Source organism: Nyctereutes procyonoides, unplaced genomic scaffold (genome assembly GCF_905146905.1).
Source record: "Nyctereutes procyonoides isolate TBG_1078 unplaced genomic scaffold, NYPRO_anot_genome, whole genome shotgun sequence".
NCBI lineage: Eukaryota > Metazoa > Chordata > Mammalia > Carnivora > Canidae > Nyctereutes > Nyctereutes procyonoides.
The window spans coordinates 33,778,428-33,805,592 of record NW_026575135.1 but is presented as its reverse complement, the minus strand read 5'-3'; the positions used below and the strand labels follow the sequence as shown (position 1 = coordinate 33,805,592).

Sequence of the window (27,165 nt, the reverse complement as noted above, 5' to 3'; positions counted from 1 at the left end):
CTGTCCTTACTCGCCTAACTATCCTCACTTGTGTTTTCCCAACAAATTGATACATTTATATTGGCCAAAGATGACACAGAAAGAGATCGCTTAGGAAATGCCACGTCAAACAATCAAACAAAAACATGAGAAAAATGGGCAGTCCAGGTGGCTCAGTGGTTTAGCACCGCCTTCAGCCCAGGGCATGATCCTGGAGACCCAGGATCGAGTCCCATGTCGGGCTCCAGTCCCACATTGGGCTCCTTGCATGGAGCCTGCTTCTCCCTCTGCCTATGTCTCTGCCTCTCTCTCTCTCTCTCTGTCTCTCATGAATAAATAAATAACATCTTAAAAAAAAAAACACGAGAAAAAACTTAGATATATGAGCTTAGACTTGTAGGACACACACACACACACACACACACACACACACACACACAGTCTAATGACCATACACAAATGAAGAGTGAGAAATCAGCATGAGTGTCAGAAGAAGGAAGAAAGGCTGCCAGCATCAGCGTACAAGCAGAAGTGCATGGATGAAGCTCTGTGAAGGAATGGAAGTGCTTTCTGACCTCATCTGCCTTCTCTGTAATAACGCCTTCTCTTCTCCTGGTTAATGCCCCCAAATCCTCTCCTGGAATTTTTTCTTTTTAAACAGGGAGAGCCCAGTGGTCAAGGGCAACGCACTGTTAGCCTTAAGCAGCCTCGCTGTCGTCGTATCCAAACACGAAGCCAGCCTCTCCTCAGACTCTGAGGGGGTCCCAGAGGTGAGTGGAGGGTGATTTGAACCAGCTGGGCAACTGTTTGAAAAGTGAGAAGCCTCTCTGAGCCTGGCCCTTACTTGATGAGGTTTTAAGACCTGTGCTTGGCAGCAGCACCAAGTTATGTTACTCGATGGGCCTTTACAGTGCGAGCTGGAGGGGCTCCTCAGACACTTTTCCTTGCTGCTTTTCTGTTTTGCTTTCTCCATCACAGTTAAGTGGTCATTTCCATTTGAAGGTACCAATTTTATGCAACAGGGGTTGTCTTTTTGTGATTACATCAGTGGTAACCAATCTTAGGAGGTTAACTAGGCTTACTGAAAGTGAACAATGCTGTCAAAAAATGATAAATAAGCAGTGTTTACTGACTGAAAAAAATTGTACTTTGCATTTTAATTGTAGATGTCAATGACAAAGTGCCTATTCATTTTTGCAAGGCATTTATTTCTTAATTAAACATGTGGCGAGCTGGCCAATGTTCATTTCCAATGTACTTTTTCAGATAATTCATATCTGTCAAAATAAAAAGGCATGGATTTATTCTTCTTTTAAGCCCCATTATCTAGTAGCTATCATTATCTGGAGACAATATAGCCAAGTGGTTAAAAAACATAGGCTTTGGGAGAGGAGAGTACTATATTTAAATCCCAATACTTGCACTTAGTAGCTCTGTGGTCTATTGTTGGTAACTTCCTCTTGCAAAGCCTGTTCCCCCATCTGTGAAGTGGGGATAAAGGTACTCACCAGATAGGATTGTTGTGAGGATTAAATGAATGAATGAATATATGTAGAGCACAATGGTTGGTAGATACTAAGCCCTTAGTAATAGTAACCATTATCTGACTTCTTGCTGGAAAAACCATTCTTTATTCAATGTTATTCAGTCTGTTTGTGTTCCCTCCCTGTGTCTTATGGGCCATCTGTACTCTTTTTTTCATGGTGGAATTTTTTGGTTGCAAGCAAAGGAACCAACTCTCCTCTAAATAAGAAAAGAAGCAGAAGGATGTGGCATCTGGAAGCCCATGGAATTGAAGGCAAAGCTTAAAACTGGGTTTGGGGAAGAGCATTAGGCACAGGAAGTGACATGAGAACCATCACAGCAGACTATCACCACTGGGATGGATCAGCTCTGGTCACATACTGTGCTTGCATCACTCAAGATTTAGAGTTCCTATGTCTCGTGCCCACACCTTGGGCAGGTTGGATGGGTAGCTTCATTGAGCCTTTAACCAAGCTTCAAATCATGGTGGAGTGAATTCTCCAAAAGGTGCCATTACCAGTAAACAAGAGAATAGAGCCTTTGTAGCAAAAGCTACAAATGTATATTACAAATGTAGGGAAGGGAAAGAGGCCAAGCAATTATTGCATGAACGATAAAAGTGTAGTTACCGTATGAAAATTTAGCTTAAAACTCTGAATCTTATTTGACTTATGAGAAAGATGTTTTATATCCTTGAAAGAGCCATGGAGTACTTTAGCAGAGACAATATACTAAGTAGAATCTGCATGACCTAAAAAGTTAACATGCCTTTCTAGGATCCCTGATTTTGGGCAGTCAAGCAGGTAATTTGCACCAGTAATAATCAGGGGTCTAGCTCAGAGTTTGAGTTCCAGGCAATCCTTTTTTTTTTTTTTTATTCCGCTACCCTTTTGTTCTATAATGACTGTAACACATTCTACACAAAATATCAAGAAGCCACACAGCTCAAAGATGGGGCTCTGCTTTTATTCTTCATCATCTTGTTTTTGGTTGTTATTCAGTACAGATTCAAGATCTCATTATTTGATTAAAGTTGAAGTTTTCAAACTTTGTTCAAATCTGCATATGACTAAGGGCCAAAGATCCTAGGCAGAAGGCCTTCTTTGAGTCAAGGCATTAATTCCAAGTATGCTTAACACTGTGTTGACCTTTGTCATTTGCACTACCTGAGTGTCACGTTGTGAGTTCACGGATGCTTTTGACATCCATGGTCATGAAATATTTTAAAAACCAAGTTCTCTTTTTAGTGAGTTGGGTTTTGTTGTTGTTGTTGTTTTGTTTTGTTTTGTTTTTGCATTCTCTTTCCTCCTCTTTTCCCAACTGAAGATCATTTGTGCTTTCATACCTAATTAGCTAGGCAAAATGTTGTGATGATTCACAATGATAAATATATGGTGATAGTAAGCAGAAATGTTAAAGATGGTATGAAAATTTTGTAGACTGCTTTATTGCCTCCTTTGTGAAATAGCAAGTCATAGAAATGAGACATTTTGAGTTTCTTTCCCTGCACGTCTCTCCCTTTAACCCCTACGTCACCCTCGCTAAACACAGGCAGGCACCGGATTGCTCTCGGACGCAGTCTGTTTTGCAACCGCCTGCCCTCTCACCTCTGCTTGTCTTGTATAAAAGGTAAATCTTGGGGCAGCCTGGGTGGCTCAGCGGTTTAGCGCTGCCTTCAGCCCAGGGCCTGATCCTGGAGACCCTGGGATCGAGTCCCACGTCAGGCTCCCTGCATGGAGCCTGCTTCTCCCTCTGCCCATGTCTCTGCCTCTCTCTCTGTGTCTCTCATGAATGAATAAATAAAATCTTTAAAAAAAAAAAAAAGGTAAATCTTACTCCTTTTGGGGCACAGGTTGAGGATGTGTATTCGTCAAGTACCTATCCGCCTCCTAAAATCCTGGTGGGTGAATGTTACTTTTTGGTAATAGTACTTTATTCTTTAATACAGAAAGGGGTTGTACCCTGGACCTAGAAATAATGTTTAGGTTTTCTTTTCTTGTTTTCCATTATCATTTCATGTTTCTCTTCTTTTTTCTAAAATTAATTAATTAATTTGTGAGAAAGTGAGAGAAAGCAAGCAGGGGGAGGGGCAGAGAGGGGGGAAAAGAGACTCCTCAAACAAACTCTTTGCTGAGTGCTAAGCCCCACAACATGGGGCTTGATCCCAGGACCCTGAGATCATGACCTGAGCCAAATTCAAGAGTTGGATGCTTCACCTACTGAGACACCCAGGTGCCCCTCACTTCATGTTTTTTTCCAACAGCAGGTTCAGCCTAATTTCCTTTCGATGAAGGAGTGGGTTTCCATGGTGTCTGATACTCTCCTGGTCATCGTGGATAGCCATTACCAACCCAGAGGACAACTTTTCTCCTCGTTTTATTATGTAAGTCTGAGAAATAAAATTTTAAAAATGATCAGAAAAGTCAAGCATTGATGCTGCTCATATTAGTTGCTAACATGAAAGCCGTACCATAGTGTATGGTTATTCTCAGTCATAGTTTTATGTTAGAATCACCTGGGGAAATTTAGGGTGTATGTGTGCGCATACACGTGTGTGGGGAATGTGTATAAAATCTCTCTATATATAGAAAAAATAAATACCTGTAAGCCTTTCCTTTGCTTTAATTGTTTAGTGATGGGCCTTGGGCATCAGTATTTTCGAAGGTTTCTAGATGATTCCCATGTGTAGTCAGAGTCAAGAGTTACAGTTGTAGTGAAATAAGCATTGGTTAAAGACTAGGGTCCCTGAGTTTCTAGTCATAGTTTTTTTAAATTCCAGGATATGTGAATGGTGGGCAGTTTACTTAATCTCTTTGGATCTTTGTTTCCTTATGTGTAACGTGGGCAATTGAACAATATTATCTTTAAGCTGTTGTAGCCTCAGCTCCATCCCTTACTGGTTTTGTGACTGATGACCTGATACTTTACCCATCATTTGATTTTCCTTATCTGTACAATGAAGGTAAAAATGAATGCTTTACCTACTTTAGAAAAGATTTGCAAGGATCACATTATATAACTTGTGGGAAAATGTTTTGCAAACTGTGAAATGCTCTATACATACAAAGGAATATTATTGTTGGTCATAAAAAAGCACCTGTCGCTTAGCCTTTTTCTTTCTGCTAATATCCTAAGATTAGAGACAAACGGAAAATACACCTTTTTGTTTATGTTTTATTTCCCCTTCCTTTGGCTGTAGTCCATGCTTTCTTTCCATATCTACATGGAATTATTTTGGTTCTTCCTTATCACTCTCCACTGCTTAGGGAATTATAGTGATCATGGGACAATCAGCTGAGTGGTAGAGGATTATAGTCAACGTGAATAAAAATATAGCACAGGTCGTGAACTGTTGCTAAGATCATGAATTAAGCCTGAAACAACATTGCTTTAGGTCTTCCCTGTACAGCGCTCTTGGGCCTTAGGGTCCGGAGCTAGGATTTTTAACTATACTCGGAGACAAAAAAAGAAAAAAGAAAAGAAAATGACATGTATATAATATAGAATTAAATTGGAAGGCAGATTTTATGCAAAGAAGTAATTGCATCATGATAATTTGTTTTCTATCAGAAGTGTTTTTACTCCTTTATTCTAGTTTATGTAGAGGCCTTTGCAATAGCTATCTGGTTCAGATATTCACCAGGACAGGATATTCTATGAGATTTCTAATAATGCTGTTTAGTTCTTGCAAACCAATAAAAATAATCTCCTTAGTAGCCAGCTCAGGGTTGCCTCTTACCTTTGTGATTTTTGCATTCTTATACTTCTTCAAGGGCCTGATTCAAAAGCCACTTTCTTTACTTCCAGTGTTCTAGCAGCTGAGTCATTTTGAACAGTATTGTCATTACAATGATGCTATGTTAACTTAAAGAATACCTTAGCACATGTTTGATTTTTATCCTTGAAGTACTAAAGCTTAGAGAGTAAATGGGTACAGGATTAAAAAGACTTTTTAATGTGCGTTGACTGCAAGGGACAGCATGGCCTTTATGATGTGTCTGAAAATTTGAAGTGGATAATAGTGCAGAATGATGAACGGGCTTTCTTCCCCACTTGAGACATATTTATAAATGTATATAACGTCTGTTGGAGCTCCCTAACATGGGATTCTTGTAGAAGCTGTTCATATTCAGCTGCCCTGCCATTTTATTAGGGCTGTTATTCATTTCTTTTCCCATCATTACATATAGGAAGGCGCATATAGAGTTCTCCATTTCGTTTTGAGTAGCTGGTTATTGCTTTGTAACCAGAGGCTTTTAGGATTTCAACTTCCTTTTTAATTAAATGGAATTAACCCCCTGTAGGAAATAATCCATCTACTGGGAAGTGTTCCCACCAAAAATTTTGGGAGATTTGCCAATAGATCCCTGTGCTAAACTTACACTTATTCCTTTATACTAAACTTTAGCAACCCCTCCCCCTCCCCACCCACTACACACATGCTTTCTTTCTCTCCTAGAAAACTGGCTTTCTGGACATTTATAATGTGGCTTGGTGGTTTCTCCCAGCTTGGGTAATTTCACTTCAGGTTATTATTATTATTATTATTATAAACACATGTAGGCTTTCAAAACACAAATGTTTTTTCAGTGTTTATGGTGAGGGAATTCACACCCTTTAAAAGAAGACAATGATGATTTTTTTTTTTCGAATTTAAAAGGACATGATTAACCAACTGTTTAGTAGGAAATTGTTTCGGTAAGGAAGAGTGAAAAGGTAACCTACAGACAAACACAGAAATAGACTTTTGTAAATTGTATTTTTGATCGATGGGGGTGGATCTAAGAGATGCTGATATTGTTGTGTAGTGCTTTTGTGATAGGTGTGCTTCCTTGATGTTTTAAACAAAAGGCCAACCCCCTGTTTTCTTCCTTTGGCATGTCCTAGAAATCCTATTCTGGTGAAAACACAGCTAGTGCGATTGCCCGCTCTGCTGCTGCCACGGCTTTGTCTCTCCTCGTGCCAGTTTTCATTATTTCTTGCAAAGAGAAGGTTGAGGAAATCCTAAACATGCTGACTGCCAGGTTACCTGGGAAACCAAGAGCTGATGAGTCTCAAGCCGTGCAAATCCACATGGGCCTTGCTTTGGGGATGTTTCTCTCTCGCTTGTGTGAGGAGAAACTCAGGTATGGTTTATTAAAATATCCCTCCTTTTCCTCTTGTTGATGTTAGGCAGAGGATATGATACACATGCACACACACGTTCACGAACATTCTATCTGAGTGATGGGTGGTTGCTAAACTTTTTGAAATGGGTGAGTTGATCCTTTCTTCTCCTTTGTGAGTGAATCTATCTTTCCAGAATGCCATCACAAAGATATTAGTGTATATTTAGAGTTGTCCTTATTAAAGTGATGATTACTTGAAAATCATTCCATGCTACCTGGAAACCCTGGATACACCCGTGCAATAATAGATATAAGGAAAAGTATAATCTGATGGTGCTAAAAATAAAAAGCTTCTTTTTTTTTTCCTGGCGTATAAGGGTGAAAATAATTGGCGATCCTTTATTGATATCAGTGTAAAATGGAAGGGAAAGATTGGAGTATCCCTGCCGCCTCACGGGCGCTGGGAATCACCCAGATCACCTGAGAACTGCATGTACCCAATTTTAAAAGGTTGCTTTTATCCTGTGCCCTGGCTACATTTTTATAATCCTTCAAGAGTCTTAATCTGTGCATATTATCCTGTGTGCTTTATTCAGTTTGCTCAGTTTTGGACTGCTTGCTTTACCCTTGAATGGAGCTACCCGAGTATCAAAGACCTAGGTGGAAAGTTCCACTAGACAAGGAAGTTTCCCTGTGCGTGAATCTACTTTGGTTGTGTTGTCCATTCTATTTGTTCTTTATTTTGTAACAAATCTTAGACTGTTATGTATGCAGGTTGATTACAGTGTGGTACAACATGAATATTTGCATATCATGAATATTTAGATATGCAATGACTTGGAATTCAGCCCCATTTCACCCCTATCCCCACCTTCCCACTGGAAATAGGATAGTTGGGAGAGGTATCCTGTTGTGACGTTCCATGTCCTTAAACTTCCCGGGTTGGCAGAAATTAATTTTCTGTCCGAAGCCAAGAGACGGTGTCGATGTGGGTAAACTGGATAACATTATGCTGTATTTAGATTTCGGTTTGAAACCAGTGGTTGCGTTTGCATTTGTAATTTACACAGCTTTGTGCAAACACCATTATGTGAAACCTTTATGAGAACTGCTATTGATCTTAGGGAAATACTATCTTTCAGATGATCATTTTCAGCTCTTGGAAACATCTGTCAGATTGGGAAGACTGGCTTCGTCTTTGTGATCATAAATGAAACGTTTTTAGAATGTTCATTTTGTTCTCTTGACCAACATTAGTATTTACAGGCCTAGTTCTGGACATGAACAGAAAGCTGCCCTTTGCATGTGAATTGACTGTTAACATATCTTGAGTGTGTGTGTGACGGAACGCAACATGTTTTTTAAAGACTCAAAACTTGAAAGTGATTTTTTTTCCCCTTTGCTACTATGCTACAAATGGCAGTTTCTTCACCATCTGTGTTCATGCTCTTTCTTCAGTATCTTTCAAGCAACATGTTTTACAACTAAAAATGAGCCATGGCAGTTTAATTCCAGGCAACTCATTTCATCCCATCTTGGCTCTGGCTCCCTTCTTCATTAGTTTAGGATGAGATGCTGCTGGTTTTAGGGCTTGACAAGCTTGCACTTGTGGCTAATTGAATCATACTACCTGGAGGAACCAGAAGGATTCATCCCAGTTCCTGGATTGCCTTCCACCCCATCTCTCTTCACTCTGCACCTTCAGGAGAGGGTGGAAAAGGACACCAGGAAGTTCTTTCCACGGCCTAATGGCTTCAGAATCAGTGCAGATTTTCACTTTGCTCTAATGATCTGTTTGGACAGCATGCTTCCTCTTTTGGCCAGTTCGTGAGTACTGTAGCCACCAGTATAGTTATTCATGGTTCCCACCTTCCTAATTTCTTGGAGCGGAGGAATCTGAAATATTTGCCTTTTAGCGCTAATAAATATTTTACTAGATCATGACAATGTCACTCGATAATGACATTTTGGAGAAAGTTTCTGTTTTTCTACAATCAGGGTAATCATTTGGAGGGCTGTTGGCTCTGAATAGTCAGGGACATCAGCTCAGTGGCCCAGCATGACCCCCTCAGGGGTACAGGATTAGGACAGTATGTTGGTCTCAAGAATGAAAAATCACCTTGTAGAAGAGAATCGTGATAATCCATTCTTGACTATGGCTTATGAAAACGTCGCCTGAATTTAAATTCCAGTCTAGAATTTATTCAGAAAAGCATATTATTCCAAAGTTTGCTTCTGTCATAACTCCCAGAGGATACTAGTAAGATCTCTTTAGCATTTGTTTAGGATAGTTAAGTATATTTTACTCCAGAGAACAGCTATAATAGGACTTAGTCAAAGCTATTAAAACTGTGTGTGTGTGTGTGTGTGTGTGTGTGTGTGCCCGCGCGTGCATACATGCACATGTGTGCTCACTGCAGAATGTAATCCTTCACCTCAGGCAAAACCACTATATTCTTGGTTTGAGAAGACATTATTTAAAGTATCCTGTGGCTGGTTGGCATTCCTGGGGCTGCATTCCACTGAGCATGGTCCAAGGCAGCAGCATGACAGTTGACATGTTAGAAACCCCTTAACAGCAAAGTGTTGGTGACGAAGCCCACAACTCTGCCTGAGAAAACAGCCATAGAACTACCTTTTAAGTTTTCTTTTACTGTAGAAGTCATAGTTCTCACCAAGACAATTGCAAAACCACATCAATTACTCTATAAAGGTAGAAAAATATATGGCTGGGGTTCCCCCTGCCACCTTTAAAAAAACAAATGTAAGTAAAAGGAATAGAAGAGCCTTCACAATTGAGACATGAAATCAGAAGTAACGGTCTTTGCAAGAAAGAGATTTGGAATGATTCTTGTTAATTTCAGCTTCATGGGTTGTTAAATATTCTGAAGAAAATCAGGTTAGCATCCTTAGAAATGTATCTGAAATTCTGATTTTGGTTTTTATTTTTAAGTGATTTGAAATTTGAATGGGCTGAGTAAATACAAAAGTAACAGATTTTGAGTTTATTGGTTTACAAGTGATTATACTGTTCAGGAACTCAATTATTTAAATAAATTCTCTGACTCCATTTCTCTGTCTGCAAATAAGTATATGTGAATCATCAATATTATTGTTCCTTGTTCAGTAAAATATTAAGAGGAAATATAATTACAGTATTTTGGACATTTGAATGATTTTAAATAATTGAATATTTTCCTTTTGGCCTTTGCCCAGTGATATATCCGGCCAACAGATGAACCTTCTTCTGATGAAGTCTCTGGATGCCCTGGAAAATTGCTGCTTTGATGCTAGTCTGGAATATAAGTATGTTGTTTCCATTTCCTCTCTGATACTTGGAGATTGACTCTTTCTCTGCCATAAACTTTGCATTCAATCGTTGAAATATTTGTCAGACTAGAACTTGAATTCCTTTGCAAAGAGTTTTCAGTAATAATCAAAAACCTGTAGTTATAGGTACTTGTTCTTAAAACTATGGTTCAGCCATAGACAGTTTGCTTCAGTACAAAGCAACAAATGTCATTTCATGGCTGTCATTATTAATACCTTAGTTCTGGCTCAAGCTTGTCATATGAGGCATGTATCTAGAGACTTATGTGCATGACTTAACCTTTTTAAATAATTGAAACTATTCTTTGAATTTGATTGGACAAAGAGACCCTTTGACCCATGATTTAGATTTCCCTTGTGAAATCCAGTGACTGAAGAATCAAAATGGAAACAAATACAGGTTCCATTTGGCTTTCCCAAACTCCTCAATATTACTGGTTTCTTCATGCCCTGCCTTGGGACTCCTCTATGCTTTTATTTTATTTTTTTTTATTTTATTTTTTAAAAACACAACATTTTATTTATTTATTCATGAAAGAGAGAGAGAGAGAGAGAGAGAGAGAGAGAGAGAGGCAGAGACACAGGCAGAGGGAGCAGCAGGCTCCATGCAGGGAGCCTGATGTGGGACTCAGTTCCGGGACCCCAGGATCATGCCCTGGGCTGAAGGCAGGTGCTAAACCGCTGAGCCACCTGGGCTGCCTGGACTTCCCGGACTCCATGCTTTTAAAAGATTTTTCTATTAAACTAAATACCTTAAAATTTATTATTCCAATCATAAAAGGTAACCGAAACAAAAAGGAAAAATAGGAAAGAATACCTTGTTACCTGGCTGGCTCAGTTGGTAGAGCACATGACTTGATCTGGGGGTTGTGACTTCGAGCCCTGTGTTGGGTATAGACATTACTTTTTTAAAAGATTTTATTTCTCTATTCATGAGAGACACAGAAAGAGAGGCAGAGACATAGGCAGAGGGAGAAGCAGGCTCCCTGTGGGGAGCCTGATGTGGGACTGGATCCTGATATCATGACCTGAGCCAAAGGCAGACACTCAACCACTGAGTCACTCAGGTGCCTGTGGGTGTAGACATTACTTAAAAATAAAATTTAAGGGGATCCCTGGGTGGCGCAGTGGTTTGGCGCCTGCCTTTGGCCCAGGGCGCGATCCTGGAGACCCGGGATCGAATCCCACATGGGGCTTCCGGTGCATGGAGCCTGCTTCTCCCTCTGCCTGTGTCTCTGCCTCTCTCTCTCTCTCTCTCTGTGACTATCATAAATAAATAAAAATTAAAAAAAAATTTAAAAAAAATTAAAAAAAATGAAAAATAAAAAATAAGATCTTTTTTTTTTTAAAAAAAAGAATACCTCAAAAAATTGTTAAACATACTTATTTAGTGAGACATTTAATGTTTTAATTGGTCTGTGACTTGTGTGGGAGCATATAGTTTTATTAGGCTTTCTAAAATATTAACACAGTCTAGGACTTACATTGTAGCTTTTTGGACTTCAGTTTAGATCATCTGGTGTTCTTTGTTACTAAAATGTCAACAAATTGTAAGCCCTAACCTCCAATTTATTAATTTGTTTACTTTTTGCTGTTATAGGTACTGCTCAGATGTGACTGTTTACATTTGTGGTCTTTAGAAATTTAGGATCTAAAGTTACATTCATGTCATCTAGCCTATTAAGTTCAGACCGGCAAGTAACTGCATATCTCAGATATTTCGTTATGACTAAAGTCAAATCTTCACATAGTAGGTAGTAGTTATAGGATCTTCTTTCAGATGAAGGCTAAGATTAGATAAGAATCATTGACATCCACCCTGTTTATCATGAAACATTCTAGAGATGAAATGAGATGTTTTAAGAGTGTGGTTTTGAATATGGGAAAAGAGTTCAATGGCATGATTGAAGTCTCTTGAATGTAGAAAATGATTAATGGAAAGGATAGGGTCATTTAGCTCTTATTGGGTCTGATGAGTTAATATTTTAGAACCCAATTCATGTGTTTTACAGCCAAGGAGTAAGATAAATTCCACACCCCCCTCACCCCGCCACCACTCCACCTTCCCCCAAAGGTATTCATAGAGCTATAGCTCAGGGTCTTATAAAGCTGGGAACAAATTTGTGAATTAATTTACTACAGGCTTTCAGCCAGTTGGAACAATCAGGAGTGACTTTCATGTATTATCTCCATTAGCCTGCAGAAAGTTTGTTTGAATGAAGGCGAACCATAGAGATGACTGAATTGTCCACAGTGTGTGTACTTATGCATATAAAAACCTCCTATGTCTAAGGATAGTTAACTTCTTATGTCAGTAAGATTCATGTTTCTTCATTATTCTTTCTTGATTCTTATCTCCCTGAGGATCAGCTGTATCTGGGAGAGGACAGGGTGTGCCTAGATCGGGACTAATCCTGCAGAATTAAGTAGACGAGGGTCATCAGAAATTTCCTGTCCATTTACTAAAGTCTCGCTGGTCTCTCGGAGCTCAGTGAAAAGCCCAGATCCTTTAAGAAACTTTCCGTCTTTTCCAAACTCCTGTATTTCTACAGTTAACGAAGTTTAGTATTTTGTCATTCCTAATGCGTTGTGGCTCTTTGTGCTTAGGTAGCTCTGTCTTTGGTTTCAGGTTCAGCAACTACCAAGCAGCCACATACTGTGCTAGGCATTTTCACATCCGTTTCTCCTGTAATTCAGCCCCAATGACAATCTAAATACTGATACTAAAACAGGAACATTCATCGCTTTGGTTTACAGATTAAGAAAATCAGTCTCATATAGGAGACTGGTTCAAGGTCGCAGAGTAAGTAGCAGCTAGGGGAGAAGCCTAGCTTGTCTGACTTCAAAGACATTTTTCTGTCTCTTACATAGTTTGGTGTGGAGAACACATATCAGTAGAAATAAAGCAATTTGACACCTGACAATATGGTGTTTACTATTTTATTTTTTGACAGATGAGTGTGTCTCACTATTAAATAGATATACACACACAGGCATAGAGTATTCCCCTGACTAATGAGATTCAGGAGTCTAGGGCCATCCTCCCTCAAGTGAAATAGTGAAAGCATTCCTAGGAGGTAGTTAATAGATCTGGGAGCGTGCTACCTCAAGTGATAGAATTCACCCAGAGCAAATTCACCACGCTTCCTTGATTTAATGGACGCGTCCCTGCTGAGAAGACCTGACACCTGGGCTGGGCGACGTTTGTGGCCTTATCACTTACATTTTGCTGCCATCTAGTGGTACTTATTGTGCCATTGTGGTCCTCACAGCCTTAACTAGTCCAGCCGTCCAGCAGTGACCTAAGCATTGGTTAATTACTATTGAGCTTTTACAAATACGGTAACATCTGTATAGCACTTTGTAAAGGGCAAAGCGCCATACAAATGTTAACTGTTATTAGAACTAATTATCAGATGGCCTCATACTTAATCTGCAGGATTGCCCACAATAAAGTAAGGAATTGAAGATTCATCTCTGGTTAATTTTAGAAAAAAACGTCTCATTAGATCTCATTTGATGTAGCAACACACATAGTAGAATTGCACAGCTTTTAAGTCTCAGATTTTCTTTTTGCCAGTGATATTTTCATATACTTGAATGGGTAAGAGATTCAAATAAGTAAAGACATAATAGGGCATTCAATTTTAAAACTCAAAATTCTCTTCTTCATTTGTTAGTATTTGCAGAAATTCGTGTTACCAATTCCTAAACCTGAAATTTATACCTGATATTATAATTTATTTTTATTTCATCTGTCTGAGACACCACCATGGAACTCCTTTTTGTTTTCAGTGGAGAGAAAGATGTGAAAGCTACCTCTGCCCAAGTTATTCTTGGTTTGGAGCTGGCAAGCATATCAAAGGGGAGCTAGAATGAGGGAAATGCATAGAACTGCTGGCCTAAGCACCGAAGAGAAACTTAGACTTAGGATAAAAAATAAACCCACTAAAATATAGACAACTTGGAAATCAGAAGAAAACATCAGGAATAAAGCATTAAGATGCCCTTCTTGGAGCATGCTGAAAAAAAGAGACAGAGTAGAAGTTTAGAAGGCCAATAGATGCTTACACTTTAGCATATTTGTATTGACACACATATATATGTAGTTAGATTGTATATTCATATATGACAACAGTCATTGACTATTGTAGCAATGACTAGAATTGTTAGTGAATGGTAACCTTGCCCAAGAATAATTATGCTGTGATAATACTAAGGTACATGTGAACCAGAAACCAGGGTGTCTTTTTCTAAGCCTCTGTGCCCATATTCCTGGGGATGGTAATAGAGGAGTTTTAGTCCAGGGGATAAAAATTTTTGCATGCCTAGGATAGCCCCAAAAAGCAAGATTTGGGATACCTACTACTTACTGAGAAAGATTAACCCCGATACTTAAGTGAGCTTTGAGAAGTATCCTTTTCCCACATGAAATTTGGCACTCCTCTTTCTTAAATTAGTCTGGCAAGAAATGGAAATTGAGTTCTCTTGATTGAATCTTGGATAATATATTTGGTGTATTTTAGCACTCTTCAATTTTGCCTCCAACTGAATATAAGGAATGAAGCCTTGTTTTTGTTGTTGTTTTTCTTGTAGATCTCTCCATCTAGAATCTCTTGAAACCTTGCATTGGGGCAGTTCTTCAGCATTCAATAAATATTGATTGAACTTGTCCCTGTCAAAGCAGTGTAGTACATGCCACAGATGGTGTGGTGAGGGAAAATCAGAAAACATACCCATCCTTGTGGAGCTTGCTGGTTAGTGAAGGACATGGGAAGAAATCAAACAGTCCTTTAAATAATCCTTATCAGAATTTATAATTAAGGGGTGCCTGGGTGGCTCAGTGGGTTAAGTGTCTGCCTTCAGCTCAGATCATGATCTCAGAGTCCTGGGATTGAGCCCTACATGGGACTCCCTGCTCAGTGGGGAACCTGCTTCTCCCTCTTCCTCTGCTCCTCCCTACCTTGTTCATATTCTTTCTCTCAAATTTTTAAAAAAATATTTAAAAAAAAAGAATTTAGGGATCCCTGGGTGGCTCAATGGTTTAGCACCTGCCTTTGGCCCAAGGCATGATCCTGGAGTCCCTGGATCGAGTTCCGCGTTGGGCTCCCAGCATGAAGCCTGCTTCTCCCTCTGCCTGTGTCTCTGCCTCTCTCTCTCCCTCTCTCTCTCCCTCTCTCTGTGTCTAATGAATAAATAAATTTAAAAAAATCTTAAAAAAAAGAGAAAAAAAGAATTTATGATTAAAATTGTCTGAAATTGGTCAGGGGGCGGGGCCTCCCGGGACCTGCGAGGGTCCCAGGGTCCGGCGCAGGGAAAAAAAAAAAAAAAGAAAGAAAAGATAAAATTGTCTGAAATAAATTAGTGTGGGGTGTTAGGGGAAAGAGTCCTGAAGAGGTTCCCTGCTGGGCCAGGGAGGGTGTCCCTGAGGAAGTCACATTTGAAACCATAATCGAAAGTAGCAGTTAAACAGTCAAGAGGGAGCAAAGTCAAATTTTTCAAAGTATTAATCACATTTTGTCTAACTATATCTCTGGTTCTAATTTTGTCAAATTTTAATATACATGGTTTAGAAAGAGCCAAAAAAAAAAAAATAACCACAACTCAAAAACAATACCCACCTTCCCTGGAGATTCTAAATGGAAACAAAGTCTTTAAATCCATACTAATGAAGAGTGCCTCTCCTCTTTGAGAAACGTGATTTGTCTCAAAAGCATGCAGTGTTCAGATGTTAGATGCTGATTTAACTGGTTGGAAATGCATTATGCTGGTTGAGCTGGTAAGTTCCTGTAACCTGTAACATCAATTCTGCCTGGCTAATGATGGATTATTATTGCAGTAGCTTCTTTACAAAGAATTTCCTAATGCCAGATAGTTATGCAACAGAATGTAGGAAAACATGCTTGAGTACGGTGCCTTCTCAGAGGCATTTCATGAGGGCGTCATACGGGGCGCTGAGAGGGGCAGATGGAGCAGAAGGCCGGGAATCAGAAACCTCCGTCTTCTGGCCGGGCTCTGCTGGAAGCTCTCCTCATGACCCTGGACAAATCCTGTAGCCTCTCTATCATTTTGGATATCTCTTATCAGTTGTGAATGCTTCGTTTGCAAGAGGTATTTAAGGGAAGGAACTAACATGTTCAGGAAACAATGTGAACGTTCTTGATGTCAACCAAGGAGATAGATACTATAGAAAAACAAAATGACATAACATACAGGCTTTGAAATATGTTATTGGAGAGCTGCCCTGGAATATCATCTTAAGCAGCAGATATCATGAGAGGCAAGTGAGACCAGAGTCAGGGATGATTTCTGAGAAATTCAGCATTTCCTCAATTCAAAACACAACAATGATGACAAAAACTTTTTTTTTTTTTTTTTTAGTAGAAAATCACCCTACAGCTGCATTAACTTATCATACTAAGTAGAAGTTTTCTGGGAGAACAGGTTTTTTTTTTTTTTTTCTTTAAATGGATATGTATTCTTTCATGAGAATCGGGGCACAAAGCCCAAGATTCCAATTGAATTGTCACATGGGGTAACTTTTGACAAGCCTGTCATTTGTCCATTTTCTCTTCTGACCCAGTGGTACTCTGAGGGATCGGAGGGGGGAAGAGGATTAATGTCATTGTGCCCAGACAAATACACAGTTTCTTTCAGAAATTCCACTTGTGGAAGTTGACTAGGAAACATGAAGCACTTAGCAGTACCTCATCATCATGCCTTACAACGTATCCCCCCCTGTTATTAGTCAGATGTCCTCTGCTCATATTCTGAAATGTGTGGTCTTTTCTTTCATGCAATTAATCATAGGGCACTCAACCTGCGGACCTGGGGGGATGGGGCAGAGGACCACAGAATTGCTCTAAGTGCAGAGATAGAGCTGGTTTGACTTGAGTTTTTATTCATCCTCCGACTTCACCGTAGAGTTTATGTCAAAACAATCTCATATTTTTGTTTATTCTTCCCCAGTGGGAACACAGCACTAACATGGACCATAAACACTTGTTTTGATATAAAGTTTCCCATTTAGGGTGTGGGGGAGGGGGCAGTGGGTATACCTGTGGTGGTTTGTGGGGCATACTTATATACCAGGCAGCAGATTGAGAATCCAGCCACCTCATCTCAGGTTGAAGAACAGTATAAACTCCCATGATAAGTGAACGTAGTGACATGGATGTCTGGTGATTTTTAACACGCTCCCCCTTTTTTTTTTCTTCTAAGCACGGGCTGTATATTGGGAGTTGGACTTGTTCTGTCCCTTATGAGCCACAGCAGCCAAACGGAGTCTCGAGTTCACGTGGCAGCATCACTTCGGAAGCTCTCGACTTATCTAGATGACAGTGGGAGCCAAAGCAGAACATTTCAGGAGGTAGGAGCCGGAGGTTACAGCCTTCTTCTCTTTGTTGTCTTTTGTTGTCCTGTGGCCACTTATTTTCTACTTCTCATATTTTGGTAACCCTGAAATGAAATCTATCCTTGGTTTCATCAAGGATAAGGAGAAAAATATGAGTGGCAAACAACCTGTATTAGATCATAAGGTTTTCAAATTGTGCAGCTGTTTAAGTCAACTCAGACTTAAATGTGACATACAAGATAAGAGCCTTTAGTGAATGCGAAAAGCCCAATCAGCATCGCTAGAAGGCACTACGAAAAGCCTCGTTTTCCAGGGGAAGGTTAAATGGAGATTTTTAGAATTATGCTCAAGCCAAATGTCACTTTAAAAGATGGCCAGGAATAAGCTTAAGAAACCGTGGCCTGTAAAGTCATGTTTTTATTATTATTATTTTTTAAATGTCAGTTAGCATGAAAAATCATTGAGGAAATTCCCTTTACCGTACTTAATGAAAAGATTTTTGTTATGGTGCAAAAACATGCAGAATTGTAGTTCATGTAACACAGTTCTTGTGTTCAGAGTGAACGTCTGAGGTGTGTGTATCTCTGCCCAGGTGAAGATGAACTGCCTGTGTTCTCTTTGGGAGGACCCAGTGATGACCTTTTGGCCTGGCCAGATTCTCCCTCTCATTAGAGCAGATTCTATTTTCTCCAGGCCTGCCCACGAGCTATTGATGAGTACATAATGGCTCCTGTGTTTCCCTGCTCGGCTCCTCTGCTCTCAGCAATAGGACTTGTTGAATCGGTGAATTTCTCTGGGGCACAGAGGGTTGAAGTTTTGTTCTAATACGTACACCACATTTCCATTTTTAAAGCAGTGCAGAGCACAGTGTGAAAGTATGTCTTTTTTTTTTTTTAAGCAAAGGGAGAAAATTTTGCAACCAGGGGCCAATTTGATTAATAAATGAAAGCAGGGTTTTTATAACTGATGCACTGGTCTGCCTTGATGGTTTGATTTATAAGGGCCTGGAGCAGGCCATTTGGTTTTTTCCTCCCCTCTGATGTTTTATTATCCAATTTCTACCTTAGGAACAGCTTCCTTTTTTCATGTTGTATCGACCAGGATTGGCAGTTGAACATTTTCACTTTGCCTTAACAGCATCTTTGTGAAGGAGGGTTTCATGAGGAAAATGTGAGGTAGCAGGGAGGGGATGCCTAACCAGGATTTGCAAAAATTGAGGCACAAATAGATTGACTTGCCCAAAGTTTCTTAGTCAGTGGTTAATTTGGGACATACACCTGCATGTGCCATCTCGACTCCCAGCATTCTTTTTTATTTATAATTCATTTATTTCTTTCTTTATTCATTTATTTATTAAATAGCACACCAGTGCTCTGATTTAAGGAGCATTACTTCTATTTTACACAATTTATGTGACTCTCAAACCCATATGCCTAGTCTGCTATGCCTCACTCCTTCTATGAGGGAATCTTAGTGCAGCCGTGTTTCACATCTTTGAATTTCCTCTTGGGCTGGGCCTTGGATCAGAGCCCATGGCTATTAGTAGAATTCACTGGTGATCAAAATCTGCCTCTGTTGTCAATAGATCAAGTGTTCTGACAGGGGGTGGTGAAGGAACTTTATGATTTTGAGTCTAAGACCTGGGTTTGGATCTCGCCTCTGTCACTGGCGAGCTATATGTATTGGACCTCAACATCCTGACCTGTAAAGTGGGAATTATGCCACCCATCTCGCAACATTGTTAGACATGTGAGGCAGCAAAATGGTGCCCAGCCTGTGGTAGGTGTACTTGAATCCAGTCCATCTCCTGGGGAGAAGTTTGAACATTGGTGTCAATTAAATTGAGTTCTTTTGTTGTCCCTCATGAAGAAACATTTCCTGCCGTCTCTTCTTCTAGATCCTGGCCTATACCCTCAGCTGTGTATGTACATCGGCATTCAGTGCTGGGATCATTGAGGCTGTGGAGGCTGAAGAAATTATGAACAAGCTTCGGATGTTGGTAGAAAACAATCAGCAGGTTGGACTGCAGGCCCTGAGTACTCCTCTCTTTGGGTCCCATGTCGCTGCTGAGTCCTAATCTTCACCGACTCTGAGTTAGACTAGGGTGGGGGTATTTTTTGGGGCCCAGAACTGAGGAATTTCTAATTATTCTCATTGCTACATACAGCCTGTGGTCACAGATGTGTCTTTGCAGGTACAAAATAGGTACTCTATCTGTTGTAGGTACTTCTTTTCCTTTGTCAGAGAGAGTGTGAAAGGCTTTTCTCTATCTCCATGTGTATTTATAAAAATCTTAAAATGTGTGGCCAGGGACTGTAAGGCCAACAATAATAATTTGTAGAGATAGGGATACATAGAGAACTCTGATAAGGTCAAAGCTCAGCACATTCAAAGCAGAGAATTTCTGCTCATGACCGAATATACATGGGACAATTTAAATGCCCATAAATTAAATTAAGTGCCCTTAAAATGTCCCCTCTGACATATTATTCAGCCTTAAAGAGGAAGGAAATTGGGACTCATGGGACAACATGGATGAATCTTGAGGACACTATGACACAGGCCAATCACAGAAGGACAAATACTGTATGATTCTACTTAGATGAGATACAGAGTAGTCCAGAGCTTTGAGACAGAAATCAAAAGCAAAGAGAGACAGAAAGTAGAAAGGCTGTCACCAGGGACTTGGGGAATGGGAATAGGGAATTATTGTTTAAGGAGTAGAAGGTTTGAGTTTGCAAGAGGAAAGAGTTCTGGAGATGGATGGTGGTGATGGTTGCACAGTAGTGTGAATGTACTTAATGCCACTGAGCTATGCACTGGAAGGTGATTAAGAGGGTAAGGTTTATGTTTTGTATATTTTATGACAATTAAACTGAAAAATCTGTTCCTTCATATTACACATGTTATAAAATTGCCCTGTTTGGATTTTTTTAGATTTCTCCAATGTCTCAATATTGGCCATGGTGGATTATTGCAGGATTCATTGGTTATTAGCTAATATTGTATTGTTACTATTTTATGGATCTATGACCACTCACTTAAATTTGAAATAGGTTTTACAGCCCCAAAATGTGGAAGTTTGCATATGTTCTGCTCATCATGGGACTTTTTCACCTCTTGTTTCAGAATTGACTGGGCTTGTGTAATCTGCCTTGGCATTTTCACCCTAATTCCCTCTGAAAATGTGGGTCATTTGAATCAAGTCTCATAACAGTCCAGTATTATTTTCCTAAAATAAATTCATTCACTGCAGCTAAATTCCTTATAATTAGACTGCAGTTTCTGTTGCAAACCAAAGTCTTGATTTAAAAAAATCTGCACATCTCCAATTTTCATATGGCAAAAGAATCTGTCAGTAGGACAGCAAGCCCCTAGAAGTGGTTGGATGCTGTGTATAAAATTCTGTGCCATCTATGCTATTCTTCTTCTTTTTCCTCACCCTTTGTTTTTATTTGTTTATAACAGACTTCTGGTTTTGCCCTGGCGTTGGGAAACCTAGTTCATGGCTTGTCTGTGTGTGGACATGGGAAGGCTGAGGACTTGGGCCACAGACTGCTCCCCTCCTGGATAAGAATTGTTCTAGCACAGGTAGGAGGTCACATTCTAGCATGTTATTTTATATTTTTATAAAGGAAAAAAGAGCTACTTTATTGGACCATTTATAGATGCTGCTAAAACATACAGCCTAACAATAAAAGAATAGGCAATTTCAAGCGAAAGAGACCCAGGAACTTTTAATCCCTTATAAATGATACATCCTGTCAACCATTATACCTCTTTAAAAAAAAAACAAAAACAAAAACAGGCTACTTCTTCAGTGTTTTCATTTTAAAACAGCATTGTGGTTTTGAAAAATGAGAAACAACAAGAAACTACCTATTATCTAATAATTTGAACCCATTACTGTATTTGACTCTGCGGCCATTTGTGGCTCAGTGATGCAGGTTATGTTGGCCCTACAAATTTAGTACCATTTTGACCAGTGTTTCTCTATGATATGAAAAGTTTTATAGAATTCAAACCCAAGGATTGTCTGCCTCTTGACATATCTGATGCTTTGTTTTCAGGGCACTCCTACAATGCTTTGTTTGGCAGCGCTTCATGGCATGGTGGCCTTGGTAGGCTCTGAAGGGGATGTAATCCAGGTAAAAAATAAAACAAAAACAGACAGAAGATGAAGGGAAGAAATCTAAATGTGTACATAACCACAGCAAGAGAATACCTAGTATCTCAGTATCCTAAGGATAGAACACATGCTCATAGTAATGGTTACACTGGGCTTTTCCATGCCTCAGTATATAGAAAGTTGCTTTTGGTACAGAATTCATTTTTAGAGATTTGTTCCTTCTTTTATTTGGTTTGGAAGAATTAAACTTAGTCAGCTTATGTACTTTCCACAATGTTCCCTGCCTTAGGAAAGGTGCTGAATCATAAGAAATTTCAAAAGTTCTCCTTAAGAAACTCTGTTTTGTATCTGTCACGTTTACATCTCTATCTAAATATTCTTTCACTTTTAAAAGTCGTATGTGTGTTTCAATTTACAAGTAATTCTAAGGAGTGCCTGGATCACAGGTCTATTAAGTGAGTGCTATTTGCTCCACTGAACGCCCTAGGAAATCAGTGATAAATAGGGCATGGGCCCTGCCCTCAAGGATCCCACAGCTTTTGTTTCTGAAATGTAAGGACGTAATGGTAAATTATACTGTAGTGTAGAAGATGATAGTTCATACAGTGGGAATATCATTTTTTACTTTCTGGGGGATGTTGGGGTGGATATTTCTTCTTTTTCTTTCAGCTGAAGTCAGAAGCCATCCAATCCTCTCAGTTTCAAGCCAGACTTAATGAAGTCATTAAAACTGTAACTCAGGTAAGAAGAGGAATTTAAAATCTTTGGGTGGGAAAACAGATTTATTTTCTTTCTCTCTTTTCTTTCTTTCTTTCTTTCTTTCTTTCTTTCTTTCTTTCTTTCTTTCTTTCTTTCTTTCTTTCTCTTTCAGAGAGAGAGAAAGAGAGAGAGAGAGAGAACACTTGTGTGTGCAAGTAGAAAGAGGGATAGAGGGAGAGAATCTCAAGCAGGCTCTATGCCCAGTGTGGAGCCTGATGCAGGGCTCAATCTTGTGACCCTGGGATCATGACCTGAGCCGAAATAAAGAGTTGGACACTCAACTGTCTGAGCTACGCAGGTGCACCTTAGATAATTCCTTTTACTGATTTTCTCTTTCATAATACAAATTGCTGTACTTGAAAAATGGGGATCTCTGGTTATTCATGTTGGATCCAAGCAGCACTTAGTGGCTTATTCCCCAGCATTTGCTAACAAACATGCACTGCCCCTGGATAAAACAGCTGACATTTTTGAGCTAACTTAAGTTGGCATTGATTTCCTTTAAAAATGAAAATCTGACTCTTCAAGGAATGTTAGACTCTCAGGAAAAAGTAAAATGGAAGGTCATCAAAGGGCAGTACAGATCAGTTAAGAGGTGCTAGTTCAGATGTCACTGATAAAAGTATTTGGGCAAATCATTATTAGCATTCTTAGCTAAAGAGTGAGTATGTTCATGTGCTGAGAAATGATTTTGTATTTTAAGGTTTTTATTTTTAAAAATTTATTAGTTTCATTGCATCAAATGTGAAAGTACAGAATGAAAGAGTTTCACAAATGTCACTGATGGTCATCACAACTTGAAGCAAGTGTTAGTAATAATTGGTCACTCTTTTCAAGCATTCTTATTTTCCTTGTATAATTGATATTCTTACTATATATAGAATTTTGTCAATAGTCTTTTCATTTAGCATACTTTTTTCCTGTAAAATACAGCTTATTATTACACCTACCCCATAAACAAGTTTTAGTAATTCACGCTTTTAAAGGCAAACATAAATCTCTGAACAGAAGAAACTCTCTTTTGCATGTATGAATATGATTCTCAAAAAAAGAATTCTACCAAAACTTAAGTTGCTATAACTTGGGAGAAAAATCTATAAAGGGAAAGTCATTTAAGAAAATCCTTATTATGAGTGATAAAGCAGTAATAGAACATTACTTACAGAAGAGAACAAAATAATACCTCCTTCCATTTTTAGAGATATTTTATTCTTAAATAACTAATACTTTTTTTGCTTTTTGGATTTTCCCCCCTTTTTAAAACAATTCCTTTGAGACCAGTCAGACTCCGTGCAACCTGAGACAACCAGTACTACCTTCTCTCATGATTGATTGATTGATTCATTTATTCCACAACAGTTGTTGATCACCTGTGCATCTCGGTACACCAGACACGTGGTATCACGTCTTGTCCTAGAACGTCATTACCAGACAAGCCACCACCTCATAAAAGATAAATTACTTTCTATGAGTGACCTTTTATTCAATGGAGTTTGGATCTTACTCGATCATTGAACTGTTATGTTTTCATCTATAGGTCATCAGTGTGTCTGGAGTGATTGGTCTCCAATCAAACGCTATCTGGCTTCTAGGACATCTTCATCTATCCACTCTGTCCTCAAGTCAGAGTAGAACCTCTGGTAAGATTAGAGTCTTAGAATACTGGAACTAGAAGGAGGGATTGCTGACAGGGGCCATGTACTTTGGTGAAAGCATTAATCTTTGCCACCACCTTAAGTGGTGGGTATTATCATCCCTCTTTCATGTCAGAAGAAAAGGGGCTGTGGAGAGCCTTCTTGATTTGCCCAGGGTCATGTGGCAGCAGTTGGTGGGCATGAAGTTGAACTCACCTCTGCCAGCCTCCCTTAAAGAACAGATTAGACAACCTAACCCCATATTTCATAAATGAAGAAATTGAGGCTTAGAGAGATTACATGGCTTACATGTGGAGTTTGTTTAGTGACAAATCCAGAAAGTAAGAACAGATCCTTGAAGCCCAGAAGAGAGTTCTTTTTATCTTCTTAGATGTAATTATAGTTTGTAGAATACTCATATTTCATTGAAAGTCTCTTCATACATAACTGGATTTCTTCTGGCCCCTGCTTTTAAGAAAATAATGGGGTAAGTACATTTAAAGATATGCATATACTTGGCATTGAAATTAAAATCCTAGGTCTTGACATAACAAGGCCTTTTCTATTTCCTCATTTTTGATAAAGGCAATAAAAAATTTGCAATTCCCACATGCTTAATTTAAGTTCATACTTGGAGATTTTCTGTAAAAGGCATCACTGTCATACACTGGGACCTGAATCTGTTCCTTGCTCTTTATAGAATTTTGACCCACTGGCTCCCTTGGACCTGGGCCAGAGAGTTTAGGTACCAAAGACTTCTCATTAAAACCTAGTTTCACATATCCCCTGACAGGTAGTCTACAGACAGCATCACCATGAACATGTAGCTCTGTAATTACTGTTCCCCTCACTTTCAATCACTCCCCAGCTATAGAAATAGGACATTGTTCTACAGCATTCCCAACATAATGAACTTGAGACAGCTGGAAGCTGTCATATTAAAATGGGAGAAAGGGGGGAAAAACCCAAACCAAACTTAGTCATAGTGGAAACCTTAAGTAATACTAGTTTTGAAGGGCATTATACTCATAATGTCCTGGTAAAATAGCAAGCGGATGTCAGGCTTTTCCTTTTTCACATAGACTTTTAATTGTTATGTTACGGGTTATGTGGTCTGGCCCACATACACTCAAGTCAGGTGGTAGCTAACCATCTCACACCCAGGTTTGTTGGAACAAAATGGTAGTGTGTCTGGAAAAGTACAGCTACTTGTTTCTGTTGAAATTTTCCAGTTGAGGCATTTTGTTGCAGTAAAAACCATCTCATGAAGCAGTTCTGGGGGACTGGGAGGAAAAGAATGTAGGAAACTCCCCAGACTCAACTCTCCTAAATGTCACTGCCTCAGTGTTCCAGGTCAGCAGCCACATCTGGTTATGTGTACGTGCTGGTCACTTAGAGGACCCTGCCTTATGAAGCAACAGACCGGCTGCTCTTATTATTGATTGATGCATTTCCATGGTTCATCTATCTGACTCAGGATGTCCTGAAGTAGCCCCGAGAATGGTGATCTCCTTGCAGACACCGAGAGTCACTAGACTGGGGCTCATTGATGTGATAGCATAGAAAGGATTTTTTTTTAGCCACTTCAGTAGCATTTCCATCCCCTGTGATTTTTCAGTCTCTGCTAGGTTTACCACCATTTTAGCTTTGCTTGCATAGCCTAAGTGATTACTTCAAGGGCAGTCACTTAATCTAATAGAATTAGTTGCAACCACAGTATTGTGCCGAGATTAATGGTGTAAACATCTCCGCTTTGTCTCTAGGTTGATACGGCAGCATGAGATCATTATCTTTCCTTCATTAGTCCCGCCAAGTTCACTGGTTAATTTGATCATTTTCTGTCTCCACAGTTCCTACTGACTATAGCTATTTGCCTGAGAGCAGTTTTATTAGAGCGGCCATTGGCTTCTTCGTTACAGGAGGAAAAAAAGGCAAGTGAGCACATTTCTTGAATTGTATTATTCACTTCCTATGTATTAAGTTTCTGTGCCCTATGTTTGAAGGAGTGAATATTTTCTTCTGCTACCCCATCTTTTTTTTTAATATAGCTTTTATTTATTTATTTGAGAAAGAGAGAGAGAATGAGCAGTGGGAAGGGGAGAGGGAAACAGAGAGAGAAGCAGGCTGAGCAGGGAGCCCTACGTGGGGCTCGATCCCAGGACCTGGAGATCATGACCTGAACCGAAGACAGATGATTTACCGACTGAGCTTCCCAGGTGCCCCGTCTGCTAGACCATCTTTGCGAAAAGAATGATGAGAAGGCCAAATACCATGAGTGGTACATAAACATACATACTGTGTAGTCTTTTGAATCATTGTAACTGACCTTGGGGGTTGCAGGGGTGGGGGTGGGGCTGGAGGGGGTTGCGGGGCTTGCAGGAGATCTGTGAAGACCTTAATCTTTCATTGGCTTTTTCAAAAAGTAGGAGTGCACATTTCTTGTCAATTTTGAACGGGTGTGAGCATAAAAGAGAAAACGCAGCTGGGACCTGACTGGGAAGTAGGACTTCTCCCTGAACCTCGAATGATCTGTCTGTGTTGTTGAAATCACTGGCACTAGTTCTTAATTTTAGCTTGTGTTCTTTTTCTCTGCAAAAAGAACACAAGTGTGTGTCCCTTTGGGATTCTTTGTTGCTGCCACCCACAGTAGAGCACAAGCAACCTGAAGACCGAGATTGAATGCCTTTTATTTTTGACTGGGGTCAGAATAATGCCATATAAGTCTTTAAATAAATGCTCTGTACTGGTACACATCTACTTTTTAGCACTGTGAGGGAAAAATATATCCTACATGAGAATTTTGTAGCTCAGGAAATAGTTTCATTCATATAATATTCTTTCATTGACATTTGCTAGTTTCTCTCTTGCCTGGGCTGGTTAGGTCGATCTGGGCAAAGCCAATGCCTGTATTATGATAAGATCATCCCAATTGTAGGGATGGGGGAAAGTTTTTAAATAAATTAAAGTGAAGAAATCTGGAGGAAGCATGTTTGATTAATGAAGGTCATAGAAGAGTAAAATCTTACTCTTGGAAGGGATGCTAAAGGTCATGTCCTCTGATTTCCCACTGGATACAGTAATCCCTGCAGCTTCTAGATTATAAACTAATTTCAGAGTTTGGACATGAATTCTTTTTAGTTTCTAGAATTCTGGAAATCATAGTTATTATTTTAGGGTCATGAGCTAGTGTGACTGTTTTTTTTTATTTTTATTTTTTTAGTGTGACTGTTTTTATATACTCTCAGTAAAATTTGATATATAGTTATATCATTGTACATAATATATTTATATATACGTATAAGATATATGTAATATAGAGTTGCTTATATTGTCATAAATTAAGTCTAC

The 27,165-nt window shown here is 39.3% G+C and overlaps 1 protein-coding gene across 2 annotated transcripts in view; it reads left to right on the top strand.

The window, feature by feature from the left end:
- Positions 1–27,165, top strand: part of FOCAD (focadhesin) — a 312,624-nt gene that overhangs the window by 235,369 nt on the left and 50,090 nt on the right. The window contains exons 25-35 of one of the 2 annotated variants that reach the window (XM_055301666.1): positions 641–749; positions 3,770–3,886; positions 6,391–6,629; positions 9,828–9,917; positions 17,163–17,310; positions 19,193–19,312; positions 20,764–20,886; positions 21,366–21,443; positions 22,094–22,165; positions 23,721–23,823; positions 25,668–25,748. In XM_055301666.1, coding sequence (XP_055157641.1) covers positions 641–749; positions 3,770–3,886; positions 6,391–6,629; positions 9,828–9,917; positions 17,163–17,310; positions 19,193–19,312; positions 20,764–20,886; positions 21,366–21,443; positions 22,094–22,165; positions 23,721–23,823; positions 25,668–25,748 — 1,280 coding nt within the window. Of the gene's footprint in view, positions 1–640; positions 750–3,766; positions 3,887–6,390; positions 6,630–9,827; positions 9,918–17,162; positions 17,311–19,192; positions 19,313–20,763; positions 20,887–21,365; positions 21,444–22,093; positions 22,166–23,720; positions 23,824–25,667; positions 25,749–27,165 lie in introns of both variants that reach the window. The other variant, XM_055301665.1, reaches the window with a different exon arrangement.